General features: G+C 43.0%; 1 protein-coding gene across 1 annotated transcript in view; it reads left to right on the top strand.

The window, feature by feature from the left end:
• Positions 1-12,500, top strand: part of LOC134460282 (cholecystokinin receptor-like) — a 47,606-nt gene that overhangs the window by 10,397 nt on the left and 24,709 nt on the right. The window contains exon 3 of the mRNA XM_063212734.1: positions 10,934-11,195. Coding sequence (XP_063068804.1) covers positions 10,934-11,195 — 262 coding nt within the window. The remainder of the gene's footprint in view (positions 1-10,933; positions 11,196-12,500) is intronic.

Below are 12,500 nucleotides of genomic sequence, written 5' to 3'. Positions count from 1 at the left end.
GACAGCCGTGGAGACAGCCCCCAGATCTCACACACACACACACACACACACACACACACACACACACACACACACACACACACACACACACACACACACACACACACACACACACACACACACACAGTTATGTATGCAGTTTCATACAAGCACCCGCCCACACGCTATCTCTTTCGAATTCTCTCCTCTCAAGGCAATCTCCGTTGACTCAGGCCTGGCTCATTCATTTAGCCCTGCATAATGCAGAAGCAGTGGCAGCCGCAGTATGTCACCCTGTGCTGTGAGTGTGTGGGTTAATATTTGCCCTGTACTGTGCAGGGCTGCTGAGAGCTTTTGCTGGGTCTAGTACAAAGGGCCCACTATTTTTTCTTAAATTGTGGAATAAATGTACTTTTATTATAATGAATTACTATAATTAATGTATAATAGCATGAATGTGTTTGGTTGGGGGATGGGGTGATGATGGGGGTGGGGGGGTGTGCAATGGTGTGGGAAGGGATGAGGCAGGGTTAGTAGATAAGGACGCCCAATGTTTCTGAGACTTTTTCTTGTCTATCCTTGTATATTTTTTATTTCCCAGTGGTAATGCACTGAACGTTACTTTTATCTGCTTTGTTTTTGTTGGTGTTGTCCTATTATGTCTTTTTGTGGTGCTACAGCCTCCCTGTCTCTGAGACGAATTTCTCCCTGGTGGAGACTAATAAAGAAACCTAACGTTGTAAGGACCTTGCATGGTTCAGCCAAGGAAACATTGATACCAAATCAGTGGCTCTGACTTAAGGGGGATTCATAGAAAAAAAAGCCCTCGGTACACTTGCTGCGAGCAGCAAATTACGCGCGTCACTGCTAGCAACTGACTGCACATGCTTGCCTTAAAAGCAGTAGACCAACGTGCAAAATACTGGCGGTGTCATCCAGGGGGCAGAGAGAACAGCATTGCGATCCGGTAATTGGGAACACAGACTGTGAACAAAACAAAATAAGGACTCCCGGGCAAGGAGCCGATACTGCTACTACTACATTTGCACGCTCCTTTGTCAAAGTGCAACGGAGAGGTATGATCGCAAATCGAATGTTTGTAATTTTGGACAAGCTCGAGACGGTCTTGAAAAGTTTCCGCCATTGTCGTTTTCTCCAGAAGCACTTGTATGGAACTGTGCAGTCTTTCTCACGATCGCCCCCAGCAAGTTTGAAGACACCAAACTCACTTGTTTAGTTGCAGTATCTAACGCGCGTAAAATTGTCATGAACTGTGCAAGTTAACATGCTCATGCACGATTCGTGCCCGCGCACGCGTATCCTACTGCAAGCATACCGCGGGCCTAAAGCCTTCCACCTATCTCGCCTGTATCCCCACCCCACCCCTCTCTGTCTCTCTGTCTCTCTCTCTTCTCTCTCTCTTTGTCCATTCTTCTGCCACATTCTTTGTCTTTCATACGCACATCATATCACTTCTTTCCTGTACCTTACTGAGTTCTTCTACAGCAGTGATGGTCGAACTGTGGGCTGGGGCTCACTGGTGGGCCTTGAAAGTATTCAAAGTGGGCCTTGACATCACTTTCTAAACATTTAAATAATATTTGTCTGTGTGTTGACTATTTATTTCAGTTGTATTGTTTATTGGGTCAGAGGTGGCCCCGAACATTTGTGAACATTTCAAGTGGGCCCCAAGCTGGAATAGGAACCCTTGGTCTACTGCAAGTCGATTCTGTAGATTTTTTTCCACCTTTGGCAAAAAAAAGTCATTGGGGATTCACAGACTATGACACTCTCCGTTCTAACTTTTGCAGGCTTTATTTTACCGGCTTGTGTAGGCTTTATTTTGCCACAAGAAGCTTTGACCTGTTGACTGGTTGAGCACGGATTGACTCCTGAGAGGATAATAAGACAGTCGGGTCTATCAGGAGAAGAGAAGAGAAGAGGAGAAAAAAAGAAGAGAATAGAAGAGAAGAGAAGAGAAGAGAAGAGAAGAGAAGACAAGATGAGAGGAGAGGAGAGCAGATGAGAGAAGAGAAGAGAAGAGAAGAGAAGAGAAGAGAAGAGAAGAGAAGAGAAGAGAAGAGAGATTCTCTCTCTCTCTGTCTCTGTCTGTCTGTCTGTCTGTCTGTCTGTCTGTCTGTCTCTCTGTCTCTCTCTCTCTCTCTCTCTCTCTCTCTCTCTCTCTCTCTCTCTCTCTCTCTCTCTCTGTCTCTCTCTCTCTCTCTCTCTCCAATAGAGATGTAAGAGGGATCAAGGCATGGGGATTGGCAACTTGAAGTTAGAATAAGAAGTTGAAATCCAGGCTAGGGGCACAGTGTGCTAATATGTACATAGGTAACATTACCCATCAAATCTGCCCTGGGCCATTTCTTAAACCTTTTCTGTTTGTTTCTCCCATTGTTCTCCTGTCCTCACGAAGCTCAAACAGACCAAATCCCACCATTTTACAGCTACATTGGTTAGTGTATGAACCATATCGCTGTGCATTGATCTCAGCCGTTTGACTTTCGATAATACCTGATCAGGTTTCTGAATGGAATATAGGCCTGCAGTATGTATTTTTTTTCCTTTTGAGTGTAAGCTATGTCTCCTGATATTCTTCTATTTCTTCTGGTAGCCTCCTCTTTATCAGTATGTTAAAAGTGTTGCTTTGAACTGACATTTACAAAAAATGCATCTGCATTTTTAATTTCTTCTGTCAAACGACATCATGACGTTGCCATCCCACAGTCATCTTATCTTCACTTCAACTCTTTAAAGTCTTCATCTACATACAGTATCTATCTAACACTATGTTTTCATAAACTGATCTAAAGATTCTATAGGTAGTTCAAGGGAGTTAAAAGGGTTGATATGCCCTTTTTTGGCTTCAGAGGACCAGGGGATATGATTATTAATAGCCTGTTGATTATTAATAGCCTTTTTTCCATGTTGTTTCAATTTAACACCACGTGTGTAATTATAGCAGTCGTGGAATTGATAATGCAAACAACACAAAGAGACCCATTCAGCATGTTGACCTACACACAATATGATTTTCGCAAGTCGCCTGTTACCGTAGGCCTCTCCATTCCTTTTTTTTACACTCTGGACACCATGGCAACACCTTCCCACTCCCTTATGCGTCATCAATGTTCTCACAGCCATCACTTTACATGGCTCGAAGATTTAACCAAACTAAAGCAGTGGAGGGATTAACTTAGGAATAGCTCCTGAAAGGGCCGGAAGATGTAGATATAAAACCAGATCCAATAAAAACTCCGCCTCGCAGAAGGCCTGGCCCCAATTGTAAAGAGAAGAACATCATCCATCCATACACATAAAACCCCTGGAGGTCAGAAATAGAACCGGAAGCTGTACATGTAGAATGATTCTAAATCAGGTATATGGAACTCAATTAGAGCTGGCTGCAGACACGGAACTCTGGAACTCAAAAATAAAACACAAATGGCGGAAGCTGCACACATAGAATGTTTCTAACTCGGAACTTGATTAGAGAGGTTTGCAGACGCAGGACTCTGAAACTCAGAAATAGACCCCAAATGGCAGAGGCTGTAGATAGAAGCCTGCCGGGTCCTCTGCTGAGAGGATAAGAGGTTCTTCATGGGGGAGAGCGGGGGGAGGGGGGCGGAGTATCAAGGACTTCTTGGAAGGTGTGTGTGTGTGTGTGTGTGTGTGTGTGTGTGTGTGTGTGTGTGTGTGTGTGTGTGTGTGTGTGTGTGTGTGTGTGCGCTCCTCTGTCTTGCTCCAAACTCCTGCAGATCTGGCTCCAACAGGGCTTAGTCATCCAGACAATTTGGGACTTTGGTTCATTCCAGGCGGTTTTAATGCAAGGCCCTGGTGAGCATGATTGGGCTGCCTGCTGCTGTACTTGGCTGGATGGCCAAGCACTAGAGAGGTAATTGCGTATGATTACGCTCCCCCATGTTATTAGGTATGATGGGACGTTGCAGAGGTTGTGCAAGAGAATCCATTTCCGGCTTTTATTCGGCTGATTCACATCGTATGTCTGTCTGTCTACTTTTTGTGTGTACTCTCAGATTGTCCTTAAGACCATAACTCCTCAAAGAAACAATTAAAGTTGCAAAACAACCTGTGCTGGTAATTCACTTTTTTAATGGATTTTTTAAAACTTACTTCCATAACTTACATCCATAGCTGGATCTTAGAGTGAGTTTTATCTTTGCAGGTCGACCAGGGTTTTGTGTCTGTGACAGGGGTTTAATTGGATCTGATAATGCTCGATGTAAGCCGTGCAAATCTATGCTGGGTGTCCTGGTTCTGTGTAGATAATGGTCTTAGCCATCATCGCATTGATCATCAGACCATGGGTCTCAGCTTGAGGTGGGTGCTACTGCTACTGCCATGCCCATCGTTGCCTGTATTACGGCAGCCTCCTCCTGGCTTCTGCTCCCCTCCTTGCATGCTCCCATGGTTTCCAAGACCTGGCAAGAGCAAAGATACAGGCAAATGATTTATGTAAGTGAGGGCGGTCAGTCCAATTGGATCTGTGCAGGATGATAAGGTGGCTATTTGTCAGGTGGTGAGGTCAGTAATGCGTTATCTACAGGAAGACGGAGGCAGGGAAGACAGAGGAGAGCACCGATTTCAGATACTGTATGTCCCACAGGATTAAGCAAGCATTACATTTTCATAAGGAATTTCCACACACGCACGCACGCACACACACATACACACACGCACACACACATGCACACACGCACACACACACACCATATTATCTGATTGCACTTGATAAATCAATATGTTTCATTCTACTATGTCTTAATGGAGTTTACAGGAGAGCCCTAATTACGGATCAGACCCACAGGCTTAAGTGAGAATTAGATTTTCATAACCATCACATTTTATCTGATTACGCTTGACAAATCAATCTTTTTTATACATTACTGTTCACGTCATATCTGAATCTTTTGTTGCTTGTGCAGTTGCTTACAGACATACAGAGGCTATATCAGCAATGTAGCCTACAACTTTTTTGTCCTTTCAGTTTTAGTTTTTTTGATTGCCTTATCCATTTTGCATGTATTTTGTGTATACTTACCGTAGTCAATATGTTTATCCACAAGCAGAATATTAATTTTTAAAAACTGGATAATTTAAGGTCCCAGTATCGTTCAATTGGATCTGTGCAAGATAATGTTGAGGCTCAGGATCTGAGGTCTGCATTTTCTATTGAGGTGGCCAAAGTAAAAAGTAGAAGCTCTAGCACATATTACATAGTGGTTACACCAGTTACTGAGGTATCTAGACGTTGTTACTGAAAAAAAAAATCTAAAAACCTAAAAAGAACATCCCCAAATCAGGCTTGTACGAAATTCCTAATGGAAAGAATTTAAATTCAAAATAATGCCATAATATGAACACTAGGTGGTGCCATTACCTTGAATTTCTTTGAATTTAAGCTACACCACCCGTTGAAAGTACATGCAACACCACCACCTAGTGTTCGTATTATGGCATTACTTTGAATTGAAATTCTGTCCATTCGGAATTTCGTACAAGCCTGCCCCAAATGTGATCCAACCAGTGCCAAGTCAGATACATCGCTCCATAGTAACTGTAGACCAGTTACTCTATGAAGTTCCTTGTGTTGGAAGAAAACTATGGCAGGTTTTGTTTTTTCACTTCTACTTTTACTCTCTGGTTAACTACGAGGGCAATGGGAGGGATGGATAAGTAGAGCACTCATTTCAGATCTGATGGGAAGGCTTAGTTGCAAGCATTACTATTTGCAAAAGGCATTTCCTCACCACACATTGCCTGATTAAGCTTGTCCAATAAATCAGTAATATTTATTACAATGATTGTGTTGTTGTAATATCAAAATCAGGGGTTCCCAACCTTTTTCAGTTTGGGGACCACTTGAAATTTTCACAAATGTTCGGGGCCCTCTGACCCAATACACAATTAAATTCAAACAAATGGCCAACTGCAACACGCACAGAAATATAATTTTGATTTTTAGAAAATGATTTCAAGTCCCACTTATACCTTCCAGGCCCACTAGCCCACAGTTTGAGAATAACTCATCTAAATGGTTTGTTCCCTACAGTTGTGCAGACATACCATGATGAGCAATGCACAACTGTTTTATTCCTTTCACTGTTAAGTTAACTAATGTCTGTGCCTCATCCATTTTGCATGAGCTTTGTGTATACTTGGGGCATGTGTTTGTCCACAAGCAGAATATTAATGTTTTACTAAATCGGATATTGTGAATAATGAAAGTGAAAGCCCCTTGGGCTAATGCAATAACATTGAGCTGAAACAGCACATTAATGTCAGATACACTCAGCTGAGATTTATATTTGAGGTGAGGGGGGCTTCTATGGACCTAGTAGCCTATCTTCTACTGGCCTATCTAGAACTGCGCTCATCCAGCACAAGCCGTCTGACTCTGCCATCCAGTCGCTCTAGGTACTCCCAGTCAAGACTGTTCTCCGTTGTTGTGTACCCAAGTGGTGGAACGGTCTTCCAGAGGCAAGACTAAGCACATCTCTTGCAGCCTTCAAGAAACAAGTAAAGACCTTCCTCTTTCGAGAGGAGCTACTAAACTAATGCTTGATCTGGCCTAGCCCCAGGGCAGACTCTTGACATGATGTTTAGTTTAGTTTAGTCTAGTTTAATTTAGTTTAGTTTAGGAGTGTGTTTGTGCTGTGTGTGTACTCTTTATTAATTAAAAAAAAAACTAACCCCTCTTTGCAACTGCACTTGTTGCTCTGTATTTCCTGTGCACTTTATATTTGCATGTTGGCTTGATTATGTCCTCTTTTGAAAGTCGCTTTGGTTATAAAGCGTCTGCCAAATGCAATGTAATGTAATGTAATGTAATGTAATCTTCTAACCCATACAGACAAGAAAGTGAAAGTCATGCTGATAAAGACCTCTAAGCCATCTACCGGTACTTTACTCTTGTTGGGTGATTAGTGGATCCAGATCTGCTTCCTTATGCTTTGAGTATACTACTCTCTTAAAAGCTGTACAATAGGCCTACTAGACGAAAACAACATCATTCATAGTCTTTAGTAATACATTGCTATTAAAAGTTTAATGGCACGGCATTTCAGATGCTCAGTCTTTCATCAAAGTGCAACCACTGAGCGGACTGAACTTCTGAAACGTTCTGCCATTAAACCTTTTGGGACCATAGACCAGTATTGCAGACCTTTATCTTTTCCTTTCATTTGTCCTCTGTTTGGTCCAGCCCCTGTGTTAGGCCACTGATGTTTGCACGTTCTCTGCCTTTTTTGCTCTTCAGTGCGCCTCTGCGCTTCAGTTCGCTCTGAGTACCTGCTGTGGGGAAGCAGCCTGATGAGCAGGCCTTGAGACATTGAGAACTCATACCTGTTCAAACCCCCCCTCATCCCCTTCTGGACTCTAAATCGCCTGCCAGAGGGTAGCGGCGCATATTTTTCTGGCTTTGAGCTTCATAGTCCAGCGCTCCTCTGACCCAGAGGTGTCAATCAATAGATTGTTTTTTTCTCTCAGTTTGTTTTTGAGGGGGGGAAGTATATATATATATTTCTCAGTTTTACATCTGTTTTTTTCGGTGGTGCACAGGGAGTTAAGTCCAGATCCACCAACATTGACTGTTGGCATTTATTGACGTTCTGTATATAGTCCTGGCTACGCATGTCCAGACAGCAAGTTGCAGAGCAGAACGCAGAGACAACACAAGTGCTGGACTATAGAGTAATGATGCAAGCACAGTGGACTAGCATAGCAGCATATAAAGTGAGGTCATTCAAATGCATGCCATACAGGCAGGGCCGCTGACAGGTTTGGCTGGGCCCGGGACAAAAAAATATCAATGGGCCCCCCTTCCTCCCCCCCCCCCCACACAAAAAAAAAAAAAAAAACAACCACCGAACGCCCAAGAGAGACCAGGTAGCCAGACTACACTTTCAGCCTGAAGCACCACTCTCACGTGATATGCTATATATTATAAGGCCTACCCATTATAAAAGAAACGACATTATCAAAGTAGCCTCACAAATCAATGACGCATACAATAATTCCATAGTAAATGATCTATCCATCCAATTATCCATGCATTTTTGCCAACATTTATTTAGAAATGAAACAAAATAAATAGGATTCACATCATTAATAACACAAGTGTACGTGTAACTTACTTTAGCAATTTGAGGGCTTGCACATCAGAACGTGCCTGACTGAATCAGCTCTAGTTCACTGTCACCACCAGCACACCAAGACGTCAGCCTTCCCACACCAGGAATAGCCAAACACAGGAACAAGTCAAGTTGCAGAAATGTATATGCAAAACGGATGTACACTGTTTCTCCCCACAAAGTTAACAGGTTGATAAAGTGTTAGCATTTGCGCTAAGCGGGATTTATACGCGCTAAGCGAAATAGCGTTGCGTAATAGGGCAGTTTTAAAAGTTCTCCCTTGCCCTCTCCTTGCGCGCGACGCAACTTCTCATCATGTTACGATTGGGGCTAATGTGCCTATTCCTAGCTAAGGTCACAGATGGTCAGATTTGAAACATAATTTCACTAAGCTGTGGTTATAGAATGATGCGACTGTGTGACTGATCATGTTTTAAACATGAATGCTGCAGTGCAGGGCGTGTCTGTTTATGAAGGGAAACTTTTGCTCTGTTAGTGTTCTCTGCTATTGTTAGTACCTGCATCATCTTTTTACTGAAATCCTGGGGCTTCTGGTGTCTTCATCTATTTTTCTCCTATCCTTCATTTTCTGCCCTCCTGGTGAACGACTGCTTCTTCAGACACCTTGGCAAATTGGCAGTTTGGCACGAGCCGCGTTAAGTTGAAGCCGTTTTTTTCTTTCTCGTAATGACCGACCAAACCATTTGTGCACTGGGGGTGGGGGAGGTGGGGGTTCTTGATCCTTTTTAAGGGCAGGAAAGGCAAAATATCTGCATCATTTATTTAATGTAAATATAGCGCAATCTCCCTCTCTGAAAAACCATCTTATTTTGAAATTAATTAGAACCATTAATCACAAACTTAATGAGGGCCCAGTTCTGGGCCCCCCTATCCCAGGGCCCGGGACAAAAAGCCCTTTTGTCCCCCCCTGTCGGCGGGGCTGCATACAGGGAATGTTTTTCTTTTTTCCATTTCTTTTGCTTGTGTCAGTTCCCCTCTGGGCACTCTGGCATGGGCCGGTCTGACATGACTGAATCACACATTCTAGTCCTTACTGAACTCTGAGATGACTAAGTCACAGGTTCTATTTCACAAGAAAGGCTAAAGGTCCCCAAAGTCTGGCATTATTTTCCCATAACACTGAGCACATTTCCCCCTGAAATACTGCAGCCTTTATGGCCTCTGCTCAGCTCAGAAGAACAAATACAGTCTTAGGGTGTTTTCCCCATTGGTCCCTTTCAGCCATTTAAGTGAACCCAGACCTGTCACTTGGCATTTTATGTGCATATGTGAATGCTCCATAGTGAACCCAGACCCGTCGGACGTCTCAGTAAGGTTCACTTATGAGTCCTGACAAGTTACACTTGTGACTAAGTGTAATCACCTAAGGAGAGCTCTAGAGGACCAGGTGTGATCAAAAAGAGGATGAAAGGATAAAAGCTTAACGGGACCTGAATGAGCAGCCAGTTCTTTTTGTAATACACTGAACAAAATCATAACTGATCCTTTTGTTGTCGGTTCACATTTTTTGGTTCACACTTAAAGAGGACTGAGTTTGGCTCATTTAAAGGGGACTAGGTGTGAAAATACCTGTTGTTACCTTTGAAACACAGAGAGGAGAAAGAAATGTTACTAGACTGTCTGAGACAGCCACAACACTTGCCTTAGAATTAGACAAATTCAGGCATATAACACAGAACAATTTCATAGAGGAAGGAGAGTTCAACAGCGGAAAAGCATGTAGCCTACCAAAGCATGAGAGACAAGTTTCTAGACAGTGCAGTGCAGAGCTTTCTGGAATAACAGCATCTCTTGTAAATAATTCATCAGAGTAGATTGTTGATGTTTGGAGTAGTTTGTGTGCTCGACCAGAATACCATTACCAAATGGTTTTCTGAGCTAAAAAAAGGAGGGAAAAAATAACAAGGAGATTGTATGTTTTCCTGAATATTGTGTCGCAAATTGTTGGAGGTGAATATTGAATCTTTTTTTTCGCAATCAATTGTGTTTTTCATGCAAAGCAGGCCCCTGCATCAGATACAATATTCATCTATGCAAACAGCATCGCAACTGCTAGTAGGTTCATTAAATATTTTCTTCCCGTCACAATCCTAGCTGCCATTCTCTCCTCTCGAGTGTTTTCTTTTCCTTTCCTTTTGTCAAACTTGTCTTTGTAGCCCATTCATCACTGAACTGTTCAGTCCATAACAATAGATTTCACTTTTTCTTTGTCAGTCTCTCAATTATGTGTCATCACACTTATTAAACGGCAATTTCTCGAACAGTCGGATGTAGCCTTTTAGCTAGACCCTTTTCATTAGGCTGAAATCTTCAACAGCATTTTTAATTAAATATTTTCACCTCATTCATTTTCTCCAACTCTTGACAGAGTGGCAGACACAAAAGGCAAAGCGAGAGTAATTGATGTTTTTTTGGATTCTGCCAAGTCGAACTCAAGAACTAAAAAGTACCCCATGCCTAGTCCCCCATTCTCTCTCTCTCTCTCTCTCTCTCTCTCTCTCTCTCTCTCTCTTGATCTATTTATCTCTCTCACTCTCTCTGAAACCACTGTAGAACACTACATGCACTTTTACTGTCTCTGTCTCTGCCTCTGTCTCTCTGTGTCTCTCTGTCTCTGTCTCTCTCTCTGTCTCTGCCTCTGTCTCTCTCTGTCTCTGTCTCTCTCTCTCTCTCTCTCTCTCTCTCTCTCTCTCTCTCTCTCTCTCTCTCTCTCTCTCTCCAACACACTCTTTCACACTCCCTCTCATATCCCTCCTTCCTCTTCTTCTGCTCCGCAGGTATCTCGGTGAGCATCTCCACCTTCAGCCTGGTCGCCATAGCGATAGAGAGGTACAGTGCCATCTGCAACCCTCTGAAGTCGCGCTCGTGGCAGACGCGTTCCCACGCCTACAAGGTCATCGCGGCCACCTGGGTGATCGCCGGCATCATCATGGTGCCGTACCCCGTCTTCAGCCGCCTGAAGGCCTTCCCCAAGAAGGACAACAGCACGGGACACATGTGCCGCCTGGACTGGCCCAAGGGACATGTGGAACAGACATGGTGAGGAGCGTACTGCATGGCTTAATGGGGAACACATTTCACAGATGAGGAAGTGTTTGTATCAATGTTAGGTACTGTTTACACGTAGCGCAACTTGTGCATAAAAACAAAAAACTCCCTTGTAACAAGTGTGTTTTAGCCCCCTAAATGGGATATTTTCAAATCAGGATTTTTGATATGCGGATTTTAAAACTCTGTTTACGTGTAAACGGAAGGCAAAGACCAATGCGTTTTCAAAAAGATCCATATAGGTGTAAACAGCTTCTAAATCACATCACGCTTGAACTAGCAAAGGACACATAGAAAAGACATGGCAAGAAAAAAAGTATTGAATTTTAAAAAAATCAAACCAATACATTCTTCCCCAAAGGCCCCGTAGAGCAAGCATGGTATTATTTGTTTTATTTTCCATCCTAGTTCATGATGGAAATAGACTATACATTGGTCAGCAGGAAAAAATATTTTGCTACTGTGTCATTTGTCATATTGTTAAGCCCTAGTGATATGGATGTGTTTGCAAGGAAGTGTAACATTTCTCTTGTCTCCAGTTCTTGTCAAAAGTTTATGAAATGTACTTTTCACATTTCCGAAGTAATGAGTCAGAGCTAATGGTTTAGAGTGAGATCTTGAAATTATCTGACAGATTAGTCAGAAAGTTATGCATCTGTCCAGAATTAAACTCTTAGGCTCGTGGTGTGCTTGCTGTAGGGTACGTGTGCGCGCGCACGATTCGTGCATCAGCGCGTGAACTTGCGTAGTTCATGTCAATTTTACGAGTGTTAGATACTGCAACCAAACGTGTGCGTTAGGTGCGATATCTTCAAACTCGCTGGAGGCGATCGTAAGAAAGACTGCACAACTCCATGCGAGTGCTTCTGGAGGAAACGACAATGGCGGCAACTTTTCAACAGCGTGTCATTGAGCTTGTCCGAAATCACAAACATTTGATTTGCGATCATACATCCCCGTTGCACTTTGAAAAAGGAGCGTGCAAATATAAAAGTAGTAGCAGTATGCTCCTTGCCCGGGGAGTCCTTTTTTGTTTTGATTAGACTACAGTCAGTGCTCCCAATTTCTGGATCGCAATGATGTTCTCTCTGCCCCCTGAATGACACCGCCAGTATTCTGCGTGTTGGTCTACTGCTTTTAAAACAAGCATGTGCAGTCTGTTCCTCGCGGTGACGTGCGTAATTTGCGGCTCGCAGCAAGCGTCCCGCCGGCCTTAAATGCAAATTACTAATTTGAAACCACTGGTAATCGGACAGCACATTCCAGACAGTATCCACATATCTCTCTCTCTCTCTC

This window comes from Engraulis encrasicolus, chromosome 12 (genome assembly GCF_034702125.1).
Source record: "Engraulis encrasicolus isolate BLACKSEA-1 chromosome 12, IST_EnEncr_1.0, whole genome shotgun sequence".
Classification (NCBI taxonomy): domain Eukaryota; kingdom Metazoa; phylum Chordata; class Actinopteri; order Clupeiformes; family Engraulidae; genus Engraulis; species Engraulis encrasicolus.
Note: the sequence above shows the minus strand (reverse complement) of the source record. Positions and strands in the feature narration are given on the sequence as shown.